This window comes from Paroedura picta, chromosome 9 (assembly GCF_049243985.1).
Source record: "Paroedura picta isolate Pp20150507F chromosome 9, Ppicta_v3.0, whole genome shotgun sequence".
NCBI lineage: Eukaryota > Metazoa > Chordata > Lepidosauria > Squamata > Gekkonidae > Paroedura > Paroedura picta.
The window spans coordinates 15,384,512-15,405,310 of NC_135377.1; the positions used below are offsets into that span (position 1 = coordinate 15,384,512).

A 20,799-nucleotide genomic window follows, 5' to 3' on the forward strand; every position below is an offset into this window, starting at 1 on the left:
TGTCTCTGTAACTGAGCCAATTTGGCTACTATTGAAGCTTCCACACTGACTGTTACACTTTCTGCATAAAACTGCCCCTCCCACTTTTCACATCTCTAGGAATGGAGGCCAGTAGGATCCTGCTATATTATTTGATTGTGTGTGTGTGTGTGGGGGGGTCAGTCTTGTGGTTGAGCGAAGCAAACCATAAGACTGGAGTGTGTGAAAGAGATGTGGCGATGGACAGCTTTTTTGAACTTCAAGACGTTATGCCCCTGTGACGATCTCTGAATAGTCTTTATGAGACTGGGAAGGGTCCGTGGACTGCTCTGCTTCTGCCTCTCCTATAAATGATGTGTTCATTATTATTTCTTCTTGAGATTTGTAGTTTGCATTTTTTTATCAAATGATCTCCACGCAACAGAAACCAGTTGTTACAATACATCTAAAACGTTTTTAATCTCTTACTTAACATTCAATTCTGTTTGGTATCACTGTAGTTACAGTTGGTTGATATAGACATTAAGTTACATCATTGTTACCATTGCAGCAGTTAAGCTTTTAGGAACCATGACTGATACGCTGGAAGGTTTTTCTTTCGTTCTTCCATTCGTTGGTTAGTTCTTTCGTTGGTTAGTTCATTCATTCATTCTTACTTTTACCCGATTAGGAGTAGTTAGATAAGCCACACATGAAAACTGAAGAGCATTGGATCAAGTTGCATTTCAATATAAACAGTAACCATATATGTGGACCCTTTACTTTTATTTATATTTCAACGTTTAGCCCGCCACTCCTGAAAAGTGTCTCATGGCGGATTACAGATAATTATCCCCCAATAAACCCCCCATAAAAACCTGTTAAACTCCCTTCTAACTCCCATAATCAATTTCGCCAGCAGCGAGAAACCCCTAACCCTGCCTTCCAGGTGGTGGCCCCTGCCTGGAGGGGGGAGGAGTTAGGCTGATGACCTGGCTCCACCTGAGGGCCCCCAAGATCTCCCCCTCTGGCATCAACCATAGACCTGGTGGATGAGCTCCATTTTCCAGGCCCTGAGAATCTGTGATAGCTCCATCAGGGCCCTAAGCTCTTATTTAATTAATAAGTAGTGATAGGACCATGGCTGTTCCCTGGGATTATAAGGGGGCATTCAAACATTACAAAATGATCATGTACCATCTCTTCATTATATTTGGGTCTCCAAACTGGTGATTTAAATAAAAATCAGATATTGACCAGTGTAAACCCATTTGCTGAAGAGCACTATCCTCGTAGAAGAAGAGGAAGAAGAGTTGGTTCTTATGTGCCACTTTTCTCTACCTGAAGGAGTCTCAAATCGGCTTACAGTCGCCTTTCCTTTCCTCTCCCCACAACAGACACCCTGTTAGTTGGGGGGTTAAGAGAGCCCTGATATTACTGCTTGGTCAGAACAGCTTTATCAGTGCTGTGGCAAGCCCAAAGTCACCCAGCTGGGTGCATGTGGGGGAGCACAGAATCAAACCCAGCTTGCCAAATTAGAAGTCCACACTCCTAACCACTGTACATAGTTCCATGTGGCTGATGTTTCTGGGATTTATTCACTTTTCTTTTAAACATTTTCAACATGAGTCATCTGGATGAGTGGTATATATCCAATATAACATGTTCTCTGTTTCTGCATTTTTAATAGCACACTTTACTCTGGGCAATACAGGTCAATTTATTATAAAGATTTCAGTATTAATTATCCTGCAGGATATTGCTGTTATTTCTATTTAGTCTAGCTCACCTCTTGCCTATGTGTATAATTACAAGTACCACAGTGTGCTGGGGGTGGGAGAGTGAATTTTAGATTATGTTTTCTTTTAATTGCTGTGAGCTACAAGGAAAGAGCAAACATCAGTTACATGTTGTGATTGAAACCTGGTATTCTTCATGATAGCACTCTTTATTAATCCTCTTCATACTTCTCTGGGATGTAATGAGATGCTACACATTTCATGTTTTTTTTAAAAATGTGAACACGTAGTTTTTCTGTGTGCTTTTTCAAAGTGCACTTCAATTTTGCGTTGATTTAAAAAACTGTCTCATAACATATTATTTGTCTGTATATGCACTCAGTGTCTGGTATGACATTAACATATATCAGTGCCATGTGTCCAATTTTTATGCTCTCTGAAATATCCCCTGCACTATATGTTCTAGGGGCTAATGCAGGATCTTGTGGCGATCCAGGAACCCCAGGTCATGGTTCGAGAGAAGAAAGCAATTTTAGAATTAAAAGCATTGTGCAGTTCTCTTGTGAGCTTGGTTACATCCTACATGGATCAGAGGAAAGGACATGTCTATCAAATGGAAGTTGGACAGGAACGCAACCGGAGTGTAAAGGTAATTCGTTTAGAACACATAAAGGTATCCCCTGTGCAAGCACCGAGTCATGTCTGACCCTTGGGGTGACGCCCTCCAGAGTCTTCATGGCAGACTCAATACGGGGTGGTTTGCCAGTGCCTTCCCCAGTCATTACCGTTTACCCCCCAGCAAGCTGGGTACTCATTTTACCGACCTCAGAAGGATGGAAGGCTGAGTCAACCTTGAGCCGGCTGCTGGGATCGAACTCCCAGCCTCATGGGCAAAGCTTTCAGACGGCTGCCTTACCACTCTGCGCCACAAGAGGCTCTTTTTAGAACACATACAGAAGGCCAAAGTGCTGATCAATAGCTGTATCATTTTAGAGAGCCCCCAAAATGTTCTGTTACTTATATAGCCCTGTGGATCTGTCCTAATCGAAGTATTGCAGTGTTGCTGCACCTGTTCATGGACACTAAAATATCAATGTGGATGAATGTTGCCAGTTGATAATGCAGCTGACCAGCCTTGTTTACAAGAGTGGATTATGATGTTCGCACAATTCTTTTGCTCCCCCTCCTTTAAAGGGATGAAATCGAGTCAACTATTTCTCTGCAAAATTAAGTATGCATTTGGAACCCCTGTGTATCCTAAGAGTGTGCACTTGCAAAAGTATAATTTTGATTCTGTGAAGGCTCAAGGTGGTGGCAGGTGACAGTGGATGAGCGAGAGGGTTGTGAGTGTCCTGCATAGTGAAGGGGGGTGGACTAGATGACCCATGAGATCCCTTCCCAACTCTATGATTCTATGATTCTATGAATTTCAATTCTGTATCAAAATGTCAAGAATGGCATCCTTTTCATTTTCATGACATAGTGGGAGGGGGAGAGTATGCATTAGATAGACATTGGGGATACCTATTGGTGTCATACTGTAGAAGTACAGATTAGAACACACATTGAATATGTACAAGAATACGAAATAGAACCATTGACACAGCAAAACAATGAGGATAAAAGGAAATGACTGAAATTTGTCCAGCCTAGTTACCTCCAGCAAATGATGTAAAGCACAATATGCGTTGTGATAAAAGCAGGATGCTGCCTGGTAGTTATGGAAAGTAGTTTGGTCACTTCAGTTTAATAACAAATAGGAAATAATTCCCAGCATAATTCCTCATGAGAGAAAAGCTTCTTGAATTGCAGAAAAAAAAACAATCTGAGTGCTTCTTTTCACATATTTTATTATCTGTCTCAGTGATTTGATCTGCCCAAAGCAGATATTTTTCTCATTCTAAATAAAATTATTTATGTCACAGAAGTGTTCCTTAATATCTTTTGAGCTTGAGAATGCATAATTTAAACATTAACTATGTATAGTGTCTTCCTGGGGGAACAAATGGTCCAAAATTAGGCTTCGTTTCATACTATGGTGTTTAAAGAAAGGAGGTTGTATGGAGATTAATCTGAAAGGGTTATACTGCTGATCTCTTCAGCTCATGGATCAGAATTCTCAAGTTCACTGCAGATGCCACCTGTTGTGGTTCAAGCCCCATAGAACCACTTTGGGGGAACTTCTTGAAAGGACTTCTGCATTCATAAACATCACAGCTACTTTTTGTTTTCATGATGGGTCCTGGAGACTACCAGAATTACAAAGGATCTCCAGACTGCATAGATCAATTTCCCCTAGAGAAAACAGCAGTTTCAGAGGGTGGACTCTATGGTATGACAACTCTGTTGACCTCTGTTCCCTGCCCAAACTCCTTCCCAGTTACAATCCTCAGAGCTCTAGGAATTTCCCAAGCCAGAGTTGGCAACTTGGGGCAAGGTGACTCAGTGGTAAGCAGGATAGACCCAGAGCTCTTGTTCCTCACTACCCTGTGAACTGTACCTCCTTGTAGTTGGCTTGTGTTTCCCTACCTTCAGTTGTTTTGCAGTGCTGAGCACTGTCCTGGTTTTGACATCATAATGTCATAATTCTGCATCACCCCCTCTCCCTTATGTGATGTGGCATCACCTTCTTGTAGGGACATATACTACCACCTAAGGGATAAAAATGGATACTCTCTGGTCACGGTGGAAAGGACCATCAATTCACAAATGTCATAAGGTGATCCCATGGGATTTTCAATGCAAGGGACTTTTGGAGGTGGTTTGCTATTGCCTGCCTCTATGTCATGACCCTGGTATTTTCCTGGAGGTCTCCCATCCAAATATCAGCCAGGGCCGAACCTGCCTAGTTTCCAAGATATGATGAGATAGAGCTACACTGGGCTCTCCAGGTCAGGACACCGAGTCTGGAAAGGATGATCATCATTGGTCAATGCCACCACAGTCATTATTAAAAGCTTTGGTTTATCCCTTGGTTGTAATCTAGTTGGAAACTAACACTAGCAGAAAGTGAAGACACTATCTCTAAATGACTTTAGATGACTTGAAACAATAATAAATTGTGATTTTAAAAAATCTGGATTTTGTGGCACAAAAGTCAGGCTGGGCACTGATGGTGGAACATTTTGAACTGGCCACGGTCTCATGAAATAAAATTAATACTGGAAGAAAAAAGAAGAGGGTGAGGTATCGTGTGAATTCTAATAATATCCTGCGGGCTGCATTTGCATATACCCTCCAAAGCAGGATCACCCATTGCAATTAACTGTTTGCTTGTGAAAATTTATTAGTACTAGGTATGTTTTTGGTTTATGATACACAGTAATCTTTCATAAACTTTTGTTGTGTCCAGAGGCTATACAGCTAAGTTCTTGCCATTTAGCAGTGTGTTTTTTCTCACCAGAGCAACAAAATATCACTACACGTAATTAGTTTAATAAAAATAAAAGTGTTTGTTTTTTCTCTCTATTTTATACAATATGACACTGTGTTGTTGCCTTGTAGCATCACTTCTCAGGTTTTTGTAGGAAGGCACAACCCAGCACCAAAATTTCATCTGAAACGTCATTTGAAACAAATATTAAGGCTCCTTCTCAGGTGAAAGAGCTGGACTGGTAAAGGAAACCTGAGAGTTACAATAAAACAAGTGATACTTCTCAGCTGGATTTTTCGTATTAGTTGGCCATGCCTTTAGATTCCACCCAAACCGATATCAAAATGAACAAGGTGATTCTTCAATATGAACAACGACTAACAGGAAAATGTCTCCTCTAGATTCACATTGGCTTTTTTTTTTCCATTCTGTAATGAAGAGTTCAGAAAGAAGCCAAGGAATTTTGATGAGACTTTAACATTTCTCAAGAGGATCTGCACACTTCTACTATGAATATGTTTAATCTAATTCCATCTTAAATTCATGGGGATATTATTTGGTACTTGGTTCTATCACTTTTTGTGTCATGCACCACTGACTTTTCTGTATTTCTGCGTTTGACTTTCCAGCTGTGCAGTGCGGTAACCCTGGAACAACAGCGAATGGGAAGGTTTTTCGGATTGACGGCACAACATTTGCTAGTTCTGTAATCTATTCCTGCATGGAAGGCTATATTCTCTCTGGAACTTCTGTGAGACAGTGCACTGCTAATGGAACATGGTCTGGTTCCTTGCCCAATTGTACTAGTAAGTATTGCATGAAGATGTTTTGCTTGATGAGGAAGTAAGTCAACAAATATATGTGTTGTTATAAAATTTTCATCATGATCTTTTGCTATTATTCGATGATGGAAATACAGGAAAATTAATACAAAACCAAAACAAAAATAATAATGACATTTTTTAAATGTGGACAAAAGGAGTTAGGGCTAAGTGGGCTGGAATGGAATCCATCTTGTTCAAATACACAAGGAAAAGGATCCATACTTTCTTTCCAAGGTATTGCCCATGTTTCTGTTTGTGAGTGAGTGACTGAGTGAGTGAGTTGTGTCAAGTCCCACGGCACTTCTGACTTATGGTGACCCTATGAATTAACTATCTCCAAACTGTCCTGTTGTTCAGCCTTGCTTGGAACTTGCAAAATCAGGACTGTGATTTTCTTGAGTGAGACAATCCATTTCATTTTAGGTCTTCCTCTTTCCTGCAACCTTCACCTTTCCCAAAGGTTGTCTTTTCCAGTGACTCTTGTCCTCTCATCATGTGATCAAAATCCAATAGCCTCAGTGTAGTCATTTTAGTTTCTAGTGAGACTTCAGGCTTGATTTGATCTAGGAACCCACTTATTAGTTCTTTCGCCAATCCACGTTATCCATAAAACTCTCCTCCATCACCACATTTCAAATGAATCAACTTTTTTCCTGTCAGTTTTCTTCATTGTCCAGCTTTCACACCTATGCATAGTAATGGGGAACAGCATGGCATGAATTAATTTGATCTTGGTCACCAGTGACATATCCCTACAAGTAAAGAATCTTTTCTAGCTTCTTCTTGGCTGCCCTTCCCAATCTCATTCTCCTTCTGATTTGTTGGTTGCAGTCTCTCTTTTGGGTGGTGATGGAGCCAAGGAATAGAACATCTCGGACAATAATCTCATTATCAGCCTTGAAGTTGTGTAATTCTCCATTAGTCATTATATCTTTCTTCTTGACGTTCACCTACTTTGGCAATTTCTGTTTTAACCTTCAGCAGTTGTGTTTCAGGTCTTCATTATTTTCTGCTAGTAATGTGGTGTCATCTGTGTATCTCAAATTGTTAATGTTCCTTCTACCCATTTTCACTCTGCCTTCATCTAAATCTAATCCAGCTTTCATTATTATTTGTTCTGCATGTGCTGTCATAACAGTAGCCTCTTGTTCAGAGTACAGATTGAGCATCAAAACAAGTTCTTTTAAAACCCATTTCTTTTAAAAGCAGCCGTAGCTTTTTATGATCCACGCACTAAAAAACTTTGTTGTATGCTTCAAAAAACAGGATGATTCTCTTCTGAAATTCTCTCGTATGCTCCAGTAACTAACATAAATTTGCAATATGATCTCTAGTGTTTCTTCCTTTTCTTATTCCATATTTCTGGTTACATATATGGTAACACTCTTTATTGTAAGATTTTGAGAACCACTTTACTGGTGCGAGGAATTAATGCAATGACACAGTAGTTGTTGCAGTTGGGTAATGAGTTTATTGTCCATGGGGTCGCGATGGGTCAGACATGACTTCGTACCTAACAACAAAAACGAGTTGCAAAAGCAATTTAGATGAGAGTTCCAGGCTACATTTCACAATTTGGAAATGTTGGGGTAAGGGAAAACAGTTTTCAGACAGGCTTAATTTTTTTAACCTGGTTTCTTAATAATAAATTATGCAACTGTTGATGTGATTGTTCTAAGTTACTGCTACTAAATTTACTACTAATGGTTGTTCCAACTGGGATGTATTACAATCAACTGGAAAAGCAATAAACATGAAAGGCATAAAACAAACATAAATCAGTGGTCAAAAATTCAGTGGAAACCAAATGGACAGGGAGGAGGACTTGCAAAACAGGGATTTAAAAAAAAATCATTGAGATGGAAATTGGCAGGATTATGCATACTTTGGTACGTTTCTTCTACCAGCAGATAAATTTATTGGCACCGTGATCTTATGGTGGTGTAAGAGCCATGAGTAGCAGAAGGGAGGGGCAAGTCATCGCATTATTTTCCTAATTGATGTTGAGCCCGCCATACGTTTTAGATGTGTACAGCACAGCCTCTTTTCAAATACAATTTTACATTTAATCATTCTCTTTCCCCATCACAATTTCTGGCACAGGGAAAAAACACACACATTTAAATCATTCCCCTACAAAATGGGAAGCCGTGAGAAACATTCCTCAGGAGTTGTGAATGTGTACTTTACAAACAGTTCTACACAAAACATTTTATATGAAAGATTAATCAATATGGTAATGCGAGATGTTTAAGGAGTTATAGATTCAGTCATTTACAAAATAAATCGTATACAAATGTTATATTCTAGCTGCGGTTTGCATTTGTTTTCTGAATAAATATTTGTGTAATAAATAATTAATTTTAACATTGTTTCTGTTATTACCAAACATTTTTATTACAGAACATTTTGATGTAATAGTGTGGACCAAGGGTAGTCAAACTGCGGCCCTCCAGATGTCCATGGACTACAATTCCCAGGAGCCCCTGCCAGCGAATGCTGGCAGGGGCTCCTGGGAATTGTAATCCATGGACATCTGGAGGGCCACAGTTTGACTACCCCTGGTGTGGACGGACTGCTGTCATGTCTGTCAATGTTTTATTTTTCTTTATAGTAATCAGTTGTGGGGATCCAGGTGTCCCAGCCAATGGCCTAAGATACGGTGATGATTTTGTAGTGGGACAAAACGTTACATATATGTGCCAGCCAGGATACGCAATGGAACCCAACAGTTCCCAGATCCGGACTTGCACTACCAATGGTACATGGAGTGGAATGCTCTCTACGTGTAAAGGTACAATTTTGGGTTTTCAGTGCTTTTATAGTATATTTTCTCTAGTGGACCAGTACAATACATGTCTTATACTGTAGCCCAGGGGTAGTCAACCTGTGGTCCTCCTGCATTTGCTGGCAGGGGCTCATGGGAATTGTAGTCCATGAACATCTGGAGGACCACAGGTTGACTACCCCTGCTGTAGCCAACACTTGACTGCCCCCTGTTTGTTTGTTTATTTGCTTATTTGTTGGGGAGGGCGGAGAGTTCCTGATGACTTGCCATAATGGCGAGTGAATAAGGATGGAAAGAACTGGCATTGTATCCCCATGAATATCCCATCTGGAACACCATTTTTCACAAGCAGACACATAGGATAGAGATCCCTACAGCATGCTCAGGATATTTCTGGAGCAGGGTTGGGATTCTGCACACGGTTGGAAAAAGTCATGAAAATATCACCCCTTTATTGTCCCGAGTTGGCTGACTAGGAGCAGCAGCCTACAAATTGAATGAAATAAATAAAAAATTATCAGAGGACCATTAGGATAAGAGATGAGGGAAACATATTCACTTCAGTGGGTCACTTCTGCAGGCTTTGGTAGTTGTTTTCTTTCTCAAAATGCTGCCTTACAACTGGTGTTATTTATACTAATTTACATATGGATGAGTCACAGTAGACTTAGAGATCATGGGTAGTGTTATGTTTTTTTTAAGGACCTGGACAATTTACCCTAAGTGGTGACTGCACGCAATTGGCGTGTTTCAATTATGTGCAATTTGCATATCGTTTCCATAAATGCTGTTCAGTTCAAGTTGTGGAAAAATGTTGCACTTACACTACTTTTTCAAGCATGTTTTTTTCCTAAGCAAGTTTTGTTAATAAAAATAAGCTGGGCTGGAAGAAAATCTAAGATCCCCCCCCCATGCACACACACACACATGCTCCCTTGTAACACCTATATTCTAACACACATAAGAATTAATGCAGGAGAGGCTGCTGGTAAGGATGCAGGGACAATTCTACTGTTTTACTTTACTGTTCTAATTTATGGTGTTTTAACTGTTTTATTTTATGTGATTTTAACATGGTGTACACCGGTCCGAGACAGCGGGGTTGAGAGGGGTGGTCCTATATGGCTAAATATAAATAAATAAATAAATAAATAAATACATACATACATACATACATACATACATACATACATACATACATACATACACACAGAGAGCCTCTTGTGGTGCAGAGTGGTAAGGCAGCAAACATGCAGTCTGAAGCTCTGCCCATGAGGTTGGGTGTTCGATCCCAGCAGCCAGCTCAAGGTTGACTCAGCCTTCCATCCTTCCGAGGTCGGTAAAATGAGTACCCAGCTTGCTGGGGGGTAAACGGTAATGACTGGGGAAGGCACTGGCAAACCACCCCGTATTGAGTCTGCCATGAAAACGCTGGGGGGCATCACCTCAAGGGTCAGACATGACTCGGTGCTTGCACAGGGGATACCTTTACCTTTTACATACATACATACATACATACATACATACATGCATACATACATGCTAAAGGTAACACACAGGGCCGGCTTTTCCCATAGGCTAACTGGGCTTCAGCCTAGGGCCTCAAGATCAAGATGGGCCTATATTCCACATTTTTTATAAAGGTTAGTACCAATCACATGTTTAATTTAGCATATTGATATATATATATATATATATATATATATATATATATATATATATATCACAGTAATGATGTATTTTAATATCTCTCGTATAATTTACAAACTTAAAAATGGGAGGTGAAAGGGCCACATAAGTGGAATAGCCTAGGGCCTCTTTTCATGTAAATCCGGCCCTGGTAACACAGAACAGTGAGGTGCAGATGACAGGGCTTAACGCTCTTCCCCTGTCTGATGAAGTGCGCACGTACACCAACGCTTATACGAACAAAACTCTGTGGCTGCCCAATGGAATCTCTCCACTCCTGTGCGCTGTGAAATGAGAGATCCCCACCCGCCCTCCACTTTTCACATTAACAGGTAGATGTGTGGATAAACACATATGGATCTCCCTCTCACCTCTCGTGGGCTCTTTATTGTGCCTTTTTAGTAATTTGCCCTCTAACATCATGTAATTGAAAAATAACTGGTAGGCAAATTAAAATTTTATTAAGGGCCTCTTCATAAAAGCTTTTTGTTCTTCCATTTGCAGGCACGTTTTCTGTTCACTTTTTAGAAATGAGTGAAATAAGGAATTCAGAGCATTGTAAATGAAATGAGTCAATCAAAGTTTATGGGCGGGGTATCTACAGCTCCCACTCTTGATTGACTCCAGTTCTCTTGCTGCTGAATTCTGTTATAATACACATTATTCATGCATTCTTGTTTCTGATGTAGCCTGTCCCCTCTAGATCCTTTTAGAAATGTGCTTAGAAGGGTATAATTCTGCCTAGATTGGTCTTGTTGGGGCCTTTCACCTTTATATTTTTCTTTTTACACATACATTTAGATTATTGGGGGGGGGAGTAATGTTGCTTTTACCACCTTTTTAAATTTACAAGAGTCTGGAGCAAGTGCTTCCAAAGTGATATGCTGTAAATGCAGTAAACAATTGCAAAGCATTAAAATAATGTAAAAACTGAATATCGGTATCAGTATAAATCAAGCGGTTTATCAGAGACAACACACTGATACAAAGGGACCAACTCACAAAGGAGTTGCAATCAAAGGCAAACATTTTGCCTAGTTTGTGAAGCAGTATGAGAAGAGAGCTAAATCCACAGTTGACAAAAGAACATTGCAAAGCTCTGTAAAAAAATGGTCATGCTTTATTCAGGTCAATTTTTCCCCCTCAAAATAAGAGGGTCTGAGTCATGGCTGTAGCTCAGAGGCAGAAGTTAGCATTTTCTCCCTATGCCATTTTCATGACTTAATTGCCCCTAAGCGGTTAGGCATATAGAGGAAATCATACAGTATCCATAAAAGTAAGCCAAGACACAAATGGCATGGGGTAGACCCATGGCCATGATCTAGATCAGTGGTCCCCAACCACAGGGCCGTGAAGGCCCTGACACCAGGCCGCGGCTCCCTCTCCCCGCCCCCCCCCCCGCAATAAGAAACTTCCCAGGCCGCAAGCTTGCGGCCCGGCAAGCTTCTTACTGTGGGAGGTGGGTAGAGGGAAGCAGGGCCGTGCACGTGCAATGCGCATGCACGGCCGGGTCATGCATGCGCACATGCACAATGCGCAGCCGAAAACGCGCATGCGCGGCACTTCGGACGTGCATAGTGCATGCAATCGCCCTCCCTGCTTCCGCCGGTCCGCAGCCTGTAAAAGGTTGCGGACCACTGATCTAGATCACTCTTTCTTCCTCCTCCTATGACTCCTTTCAGCATTACAAATGGAGATCCGTCTAATAGATTCCCCTCATTCCAGTCAATCCTAAATGGGATTTCAATGGATTTTTTAAAAGTATAACTCAGGATACTACAGATGCCAGATTTTTCCTACAAGCTAATGGGTTGAAGCAATTAAAAGGCATGCCTGGCCAAAGCCACCACCTGCTTATCAAGCAATAGACCTAGATCCCTGGGCTATGGAGTACAACCCTATCTGTAATTAGTGACACCTTAAATTCTGGATCAGATCTTCCACTCACCAGTAGCACTACTGTCTTGTTGGGGTTAAGCTTAAGGTTGCCAGATCCCACTCAGTCACCAGGCATGGTATTGTGGGTAAGGCTGCAAGATCCAGATTGGGAACATCCTAGAGATTTGGATGTAGAGCCTGGGGTAGACAGGAATCTCACTGGAAGTCTTCAAGCAAAGGTTGGATGCACACTTTCTTGGATGCTTTAGGATGCTTTGGGCTGATCCTGTGTTGAGCAGGGGGTTGGACAAGATGGCCTGTATGGCCCCTTCCAACTCTATGATTCTATGACATAAAGAACATGTTCTCCTGGAGGTCTGACCTTGTAGTTCGGAGAAGATCTGTAATTCCAGGAAATCCCCATCCCACCGAGGGACCCACGCTCATTATAAAAATGTCTCTAGGTACTAGTTCAGGGTTTTTGTAAGATCTCTTGGATCTATATCCCAAGAAGTTTCCCCAATCTCACTTACAGTTCTGAAATAGAACTTCACTCTTTCAGTGTTAGATGAGAATTCTTTATTACTTACATAGGTCAAAACAGTTCAGGAAATCCAAGTCAATGTTAATTTGTTACTGGGGTCCTAAGAAAGGTAAAACAATTCCGGAAATCAAAGTCAGTTGTTTATTATTGGGGCCTTAAGAAGTGTAAAGCAGTTTCTTGGCAATACTTCGCACGTATGGACAGCACGTATGCCCTCAACCCTCATTCCAGGAAGGAGGTGGAGTTGGGGAGAGTGGTGTTGTGGTCTTTCTTTAAATTCCTGTGGTACACAGCTCACTAATGCCCTAATGTGGGGCTGCACAGGAAGACGGAAAATGAAAAGACGATTGCACTTGCCTGCCCATCCATGTCTTCCGTGTAGATACACAATCCCTCCCTCTGGCCGCACTTTGAGCTCTCATAGGTGTAAGTCTATTTTTGATGTGATTTCAATCGCACATGTCATCTTTTTCGGTTCCATAAGAGTTCATGGTAGTTTGAGTAGAACGAGGGAAAGGGGCATCGCGCCCTTGGAACGCATGATGCAGCAAGCAGGAAAATAGGCACATGTGTGGTTCCTGCCAGGTGGGACATCCCTCTTTCAAGCTATTAAGTTAGTAAAAAAAAAAATACAGACAACCTGTGCAAGCCTAGTCCTAATGCAGGTCTGCACAGAAGACATTGATAAACAACAATTACAGGTAAGCGCAACCCTGTTTTACCTGTAGGGGTGGTGAGAAATTCTTCTGTCCTCCAGAAGTGTTCATCTAGCACATATGGCTCATCTGGTAAAGGTTACCCTGTGCAAGCACTGGGTCATGTCTGACCCTTGGGGTGACGCCCTCCAGCGTTTTCATGGCAGACTCAATACAGGGTGGTTTGCCAGTGCTTTCCCCAGTCATTACCGTTTACCCCCCAGCAAGCTGGGTACTCATTTTACCGACCTCGGAAGGATGGAAGGCTGAGTCAACCTTGAGCCGGCTTCTGGGATAGAACTCCCAGCCTCATGGGCAAAGCTTTCAGATGGCTGCCTTACCACTCTGCGCCACAAGGGGCTCAGTAACTGTAGGCATTAGGGACATTTGCAGTTGCTGTGCCTAATGACTGTAAATGTTGTTGCAGCGGTTACCTGTCCAAGTCCACCCCAAATATCTAATGGAAGACAGGAAGGAACCAATTTTGACTGGGGCTTTAGCATCAGCTATGTCTGCTCACCTGGCTATGAGCTGTCCTTTCCTGCTGTTTTGACATGTGTTGGTAATGGAACGTGGAGCGGCGAAGTGCCTCAATGTTTACGTAAGTAGTTCTTTGATGTTTTCATTTTATTCTGGCAGGTGTTTCCATTAAGTCTCTTTAAAATATCCGGTAATGCATCAGAGGACCACTGTGGATGCTTCTCATTATCTCCTCCCCTACTTTGAGCTGGTACAGAGGCAGACCTAATGCTGAGAATCGGCTACAGTTATGAAATAAGGAGTAGGTTACAGAGGCACACCTTCTCCATAGTTCTGCACCCCAGTTAAATGTTGTTTTTTTTTTTTTCCAGAGCTGTGGTAACGTGCAGTTCTTGCCAATCAGTGGTTCCATCTTGATGTGATTTTGCTGGTAAAATACCAGTCAAAAAAGCTGATGATTGTCAACCACAGTTAACATTAGTCTCATACAGCCTCGTGGGACAAGCAGGGGGAACCTGGGGCTGGGAAGGGGAGGGACCAAGGGAAGGCCCAGCTTCGGGGCCCAAAACCTGGAGTTCTGCTACAAGGCTATATTTACCAGAAAGGATGACAGCCTTGAACATAAGCCAGTCCCCCCTATAAACCACACATTCATTTTTTATCACCATTGTGTATAACTAGAACTTCTCTGGAAATTTGAGATGCCCTCTCTTGTTCCGGTTGTCACAAGTATGGGGGGAAAGCAGTCTTCCTTCAGGTAAACCGAGTCGTTCTTGCGTGCTGTGACATTTGCAAAGGTAGTGCTTTTCCCTGTTCCTATTTAATGCCGGATAAATGAGAAGCGACTCGATGGGACGGGACTGTACTTTAATTTCTTTGAGACAAAAAGCAAATGTTGCCTTTTGATATTCTTGCTCTTGCCAGCTGCGAGTTTCCCAGCTTCTAAGCAGAGTGTTGACACCGAAGAAAGACCTGTGACAGCGTTCATCTTACATTGTGTGCAGCTGAACTGCAAGTTTGTCAAATGTGACAAAAATGCTACCAGAAGGAAGTTCAAAACTGTTTGCTCTCTTTGCCCAGGCAAAACTCGTGCTGACATTGGTAATGACTTTGCCTGCCAGGAGTACAGAAGAGACTGCAGGCTGTCTGTCTGACAATTGGACTTGTGTTCCCATATTATATTCAATTACCTGTTTTATACAGATTTTTTTATTATTATTATCATAAAATTGCTGACATTGATGGATTTTTCACGGCTGCAGATTTCATTACAATAACAAATGTATGCTGGCTCTTTACACTAGGGTTCTTGCATAGATTCTTCCCCGCCCTCCTTAAAAGAAAACCCTAATCTTTTTTTTTAAAAGTGAATTCAGTGGATCTGATTTTCTAAAAAGTGAAATGAGAAATAGAGCTACGCATGCATTGGCATACGAGAGGCTTTGCAAGTATGAATGGTATTATGTTGATGAGGTTCAATATGAGTTTAGACTGATGTGCCAGTCCCATCCTGTGCTTGCTGGCTCAGAAGTGGGTCCTGTCATATTCACTCTGGAATTGGATATACATAAGAGCATAGTCTGACCTTGCAACACATGACCCAAATCTCCATGGGACTGTTCTGGATTGACTTTGTCAGACCTTATTGGACTAGATGGCCTGCATGGCTCCTTCCAACTCTATGATTCTATAAGTGAGGCTACCCTGCTGAGAAAACTGGATCTTAATCATAGGCTTTTGCATCATCACGCTGATCCAAAGCTCCGAAGGTACTCATGTATATACTTGACTTCCTTATGCAGCATTTCTCAACTTTTCTTCTGTTGAGAAACCCCTGGAACATTCTTCAGGCTTCATGATTCTGCACAATCATGCAGAATATGGTTGGGAAGCATAGCTGTGTACATGCTCATCCTTTCCCATCCCTGCCCCCCCCCCAAGCCCATCATTGGCCATTTTATGAGAGGCATATAACTCGCTAAATGCTTAACAAATTTTAAAAATAGATTAACATTAATTAGCTCCCATTCATTCAGGAAACCCTTCAAGGGCCACCAAGAAAACCCAGGTTTCATGAAACTCTAGCTGAGGAAGCCTATCCGAATGGGTACAGACTCCCATATTCACTGTAGTGTCAGAGGAGATCTGCATAGTTAGTGAAATGAAATCTAAGTTTAATGTGAACAGCTATATTTAAGGATTCCCAATAACCATTTCAAGTGTCCTACAATTGAGGTCAGTTTTATTTTCCCCATATAACAGTGGAAAGAGGGCTGAAGCTGAGAGATAGAATAGGTATTTATTATGATCTTGGAAGAAGCAAATTTTGTAATATTCCCCCTCCCCCAGATTCATATTCATTGTATAGCTACACTATGCTACACAAGTTCCAAGCTGAATTGATTTACAATTTGCTTTTGAATAACAGTTATAGATTCAGAGCATTGAAGATACAATAACTTTTGTGTATGTGTGAGTGTGTGTATGCATGCATGCATGCATGCATGCATGCATGCATGCATGCGAGTGAGTGAATGAATGAATGAATGAATGAATGAATGAATGAATGAATGGGCTTTTCTCATTGATTCTATCTGTATTGTATTGAATGTGTCGAGCCCAGACTAAGGGCCTGTTCAGAAACCTCCCAGTTGCTACTTGAGCAGCTTGTGAATACAGTCCTAGAGAAGATCAAGGAAGTAATGCCTTAGTCAGTGCTATCACTGATAAGTTCTACATGGTAGCAGTTTGTCTGGATGCAATGACATATTTTCTAGCTGCCACAGGCAAGCCAATGGCTGCTGGGAAGTGGTTGCTGTATTCACAGACATGTCAGTTCAAGACATTATTTCCTCCCCTTGGCTGCACTCCCAGGGCTACTTAGCATGGAGCATTGTGAATCAGTGCCTTTCAGCCCTTTTGTTTCTCATCCTAGGCTCTTTTCTCCCACATTGCTGAGCTTCACTCCTGCATCCGCAAGGATGACTGCCATTCCCCAAATACTGGCCTGCCCAGCATAAAACAGATATATTGTTAATTGTTGCTTTCAGACTTGTCAGGATGCTTTGAAAAACAGCAGGCTGCAAACTTCTGCTGGGAAAAGATGGGATGCTAGAATGTTAGCCTTGCAACCGACGCTAATGCTTCCTCGGCATACCTCCACATTCTGGGATGAAATAAGGCTGATGCAAATTGCCATGGTCTCTAGTTTCCATGGTTACCCCATTCATACAGGAGTTACAAAGCGCCCAACAATAGCAAGGCGAGGGAGAAATACTTGAAAGAAGGCTGGCATTTCTCGACATATTCTTCCCTGAAAAAGTAACTCAACTCCCACAGTACTCGGGATTCATTTGTGCACCGAATGTTGTGAAATAGTCCTTGGAAGTTTGATGCGTTTGTTGATTCAAAGCAGGAGTGAGCAGTGGATGCTAGACCCTCCAGATCAGGGGTAGTCAAACTGCGGCCCTCCAGATGTCCATGGACTACAATTCCCAGGAGCCCCTGCCACTGTAGTCCATGGACATCTGGAGGGCCGCAGTTTGACTACCCCTGCTCCAGATACTAGCTTGACGTGACATACACATCACTGGCCATTCAGGGATGAAGACCTTGTGCTCTTACTGGTTTGCATCCATGAACTCATGAAGCTGCCTCGCACTGAATCAGACCCTTGGCCTTTCAAATTCAGTGTCGCCCACTCTGACAAGTAGTAGCTCTCCAGGACCTTTTGTGGTCTTTTTAACTAGGGATGCTGAGGATCGTACCTGGGGCTGTCAGTATGCCAAGCAGATGATCTACCACTGATACATGGAGCCCGTCCCTGAACTGTGTACTGACCCGTGTTAGAGCACACATGCTAAAGTTCTTCTTCAGACATTATGAAGCACAGAGATCAGGGAACCAGGGGCATTGTAGACTCACTTTCTTTATATTGTCTATCCCTACAGCAAAGTTTTGCGGTGATCCAGGCGTACCTGCACAAGGCAAAAGAGAAGGCAAGAGCTTCATCTACCAGTCCGAAGTCTCTTTCAGCTGCAATCTTCCGTATGTGTTGGTTGGGTCCAGTACTCGTATATGTCAAGCAGATGGTACTTGGAGTGGGTCATCTTCCCGCTGCATAGGTACAATGGGATTGGTGATGTTCCCCCCCTTTTTTAAATTTCTAATGTTTTTACTGGGTACCAAATCTCTTTGTGAAAGAACAGTTGCTCATCCCTCCATATATACCCTATCTACAGCTTCCTGAAGCTTGGCTTCAGTGGATGGGGATCCCCAGAGCCATTGGAAGGTAGTGAACAACCAGTGAGCCTCTGCATTAACAGAAGTACTGTCTATTCAGGCAGCAGGATCTGCTGTAGGATATTGGCATTCTATGTCCAAGGTGTATATGTAGGATATAGGCATATTTGGATATTGGCATGCTATGTCCAATGTGTATATGTAGGATATTGGCATATGTAGGATATTGGCATGCTATGTCCAATGTGTATAGCTAGAGATCAAAGGCTGTAAAGGAGGAGGGAACACTTAGATAACAGTGCATCTCCATTATTCAGGTGGACACAAAATGCTGCATAAAGAGGGTTTATGGGAGGAGAGGGAGCCGTGTATGTGATTTGTGCCAGAAGTGTCCTCGTAGTGCATCTGACACACAAGACTCACAAAAGCTTTTGTGCATATAAAATGTTGTCAGGTGGCAGTCTACTTATAGCAGCCCTATAGGGTTTCCAAGGCATGATACCAACATTACCTGCCTGCATCTAATAACCCTGGACTTCCTTGCTGGTCTTCCATCCAAGGTCTAACCAGGATCAGCACTGATTACTTTCAAAATAAGTATTAGTCTTGATGGTGCCACAAGATTCTTTCTTATTTGACACAGTTTCCTCTCTGGAATCTGTATCCATCTGCTTTGTTTTACTTGGATAGGAATGTTCAACCTTATGGAAGTTTACTTGGGAGGAATGTTCAACCTTATGGATTGACTTTTGCACACGAGGACAGAAGGGGCTTGCTTAAGTAGATTTTCTTTGTGCCATTGTTCTATTATCAGAACATAACATAAATGCATTTCAGAAATTCAGATTGGACTCTTTTAAAGGTTAAATTTTGACACTTCTGGACTTTAAGTTGGTTTAAAACCGATTCACAGTCTGAAAATACACAGAGTGATTTCAAAATACTTTCGTATATTTGTCTCTCAGAACCAACTCGAACAGCATGTGAAAACCCTGGAATTCCCCGTCATGGATCACAAAACAATACATTTGGTTATCAGGTAGGTTGTGTGTAGTTGGATTTCTGTTACATTCTACAGCTGAAATATTTGGGGAAAGTCATTCGGGTCTGATAGAATTTTTCATGAATTGCTTAAATCGCAACAGTGTTAAAAGAACCTTTTGGGAACTGGGCTTGACTAAAATAAACTAGTTCCCCCCCAAAAACTGGGAAAAAATTTTTTTCCCCTTATGAGCGTAGTTCTTTATGTGCAAGTGCCTTTTCATGCTCCTGATGACATCAGTGGACAAATGGCAGGGTCCAGTAGCCCATCCCATTGTTTGTGAGTCCTCCTGCTCTTTTGAAGGATGGGGCTGTTCAGCACATGCAAAATACAAGAAACAGTAGCAAGGATGGAGAGCCAGGAACTATACAGAGTACTAAATGCAGTTTCAAAGTCACTGAAGTTTTAGCAAGAATGTCACAGGCATTTCCAAGATAGCCTCTATAACAGTGAGTTAAAGGGTTTTAATGTGAATAACAACCAGAACTGAATCATACCTGCCTTTCTTCCTGATCTGCCTTAATATCCTTCCTCTGTGCAGCATCTGCCCTGTGTGGATTCTGTTCATGTGGGTCCCACAATCTCCCACATTGTTCAGCATTTGAAAGGGTCCCTTCCTCTCCCTTTTTATTTATTCATTAGTTTGTTTATGTGGTTTTTTTATTTATATCCCACCACTCTCAGTGAACCGGCTTGTGGCAGGTTACTATAAAATCCCATAATACAATGATATAAAACCCACCCCCCCCCCCATACAATTTTAATCCATAACATGATGGCAGAGACCGTTTATGCACTGGGAACTTCACTGCCCCAGCTCCTGTGCAAGAGCACAAATTGGGGGCGGATGAGGTGCACCAGTCCAAATCCTCCCCCGTGTGGGTGCAGGAAGAGGTGGGGCAACCTGCCACAACTAAAACTCCAGCCTGCAGCCTGGCATGAAACCTCCAGTGCATAAACGGTCAGATAGGTGCCACCTGACTTTTCTTCCTTTTATAAAATTCAGCCATTTTGGGAGGAGACTTTTTTGTTTCCCTGACCCATGGTTTTCCTGGAGGAAAATGTGCCTTTCCCAAAAAAGTACTTGTCCTGGAAGAAAGATTTTTGGTGGAAAAACTCTCAGAGAACAAAATAGTCAGAGAACAGAATCCTTCCTGCATGGATCGTGTACTGCAGGTCACAACCACTCCAGCTCCATTTTGTAAAAGAAAGAAGAAAAGGTGGGTGCAACCTTATCTTTAGTTTGGTCTCCGTTTCCACTTTTTGCTCTTGTGGTTTTCTATAGGTGCAAATAAAGTCATTGGCATCCTTCCAGACAGTTGCATTCCTACTTTAGCCTTCCTTTTCATTCCATCTGTCAGATACAAATGAAACCATAACATTGCCAAAACAATTCTCTCTATTTAATGACTTCACTAACCTTTCTTGCAGTTTGTGGCAGATATTTGCGGAACAAAAATGCTGATTTTATAAAGATAAGGTATATTCAGATGTCAGTTTTCGCCCAACTTCATCTGCAGATTTCAAAGAAAAAAAATTGCTTCCTT

At 41.9% G+C, this 20,799-nt stretch overlaps 1 protein-coding gene across 8 annotated transcripts in view; it reads left to right on the forward strand.

The window, feature by feature from the left end:
- Positions 1-20,799, forward strand: part of CSMD3 (CUB and Sushi multiple domains 3) — a 675,220-nt gene that overhangs the window by 611,584 nt on the left and 42,837 nt on the right. For 7 of the 8 annotated variants that reach the window (XM_077351631.1, XM_077351632.1, XM_077351635.1 and 4 more), the window contains 6 exons: positions 2,164-2,346; positions 5,700-5,876; positions 8,509-8,688; positions 13,916-14,089; positions 17,919-18,092; positions 19,176-19,249. In XM_077351631.1, the coding sequence (XP_077207746.1) occupies positions 2,164-2,346; positions 5,700-5,876; positions 8,509-8,688; positions 13,916-14,089; positions 17,919-18,092; positions 19,176-19,249 (962 nt within the window). Of the gene's footprint in view, positions 1-2,163; positions 2,347-5,699; positions 5,877-8,508; positions 8,689-13,915; positions 14,090-17,918; positions 18,093-19,175; positions 19,250-20,799 lie in introns of those variants that run through there. The other variant, XM_077351639.1, reaches the window with a different exon arrangement.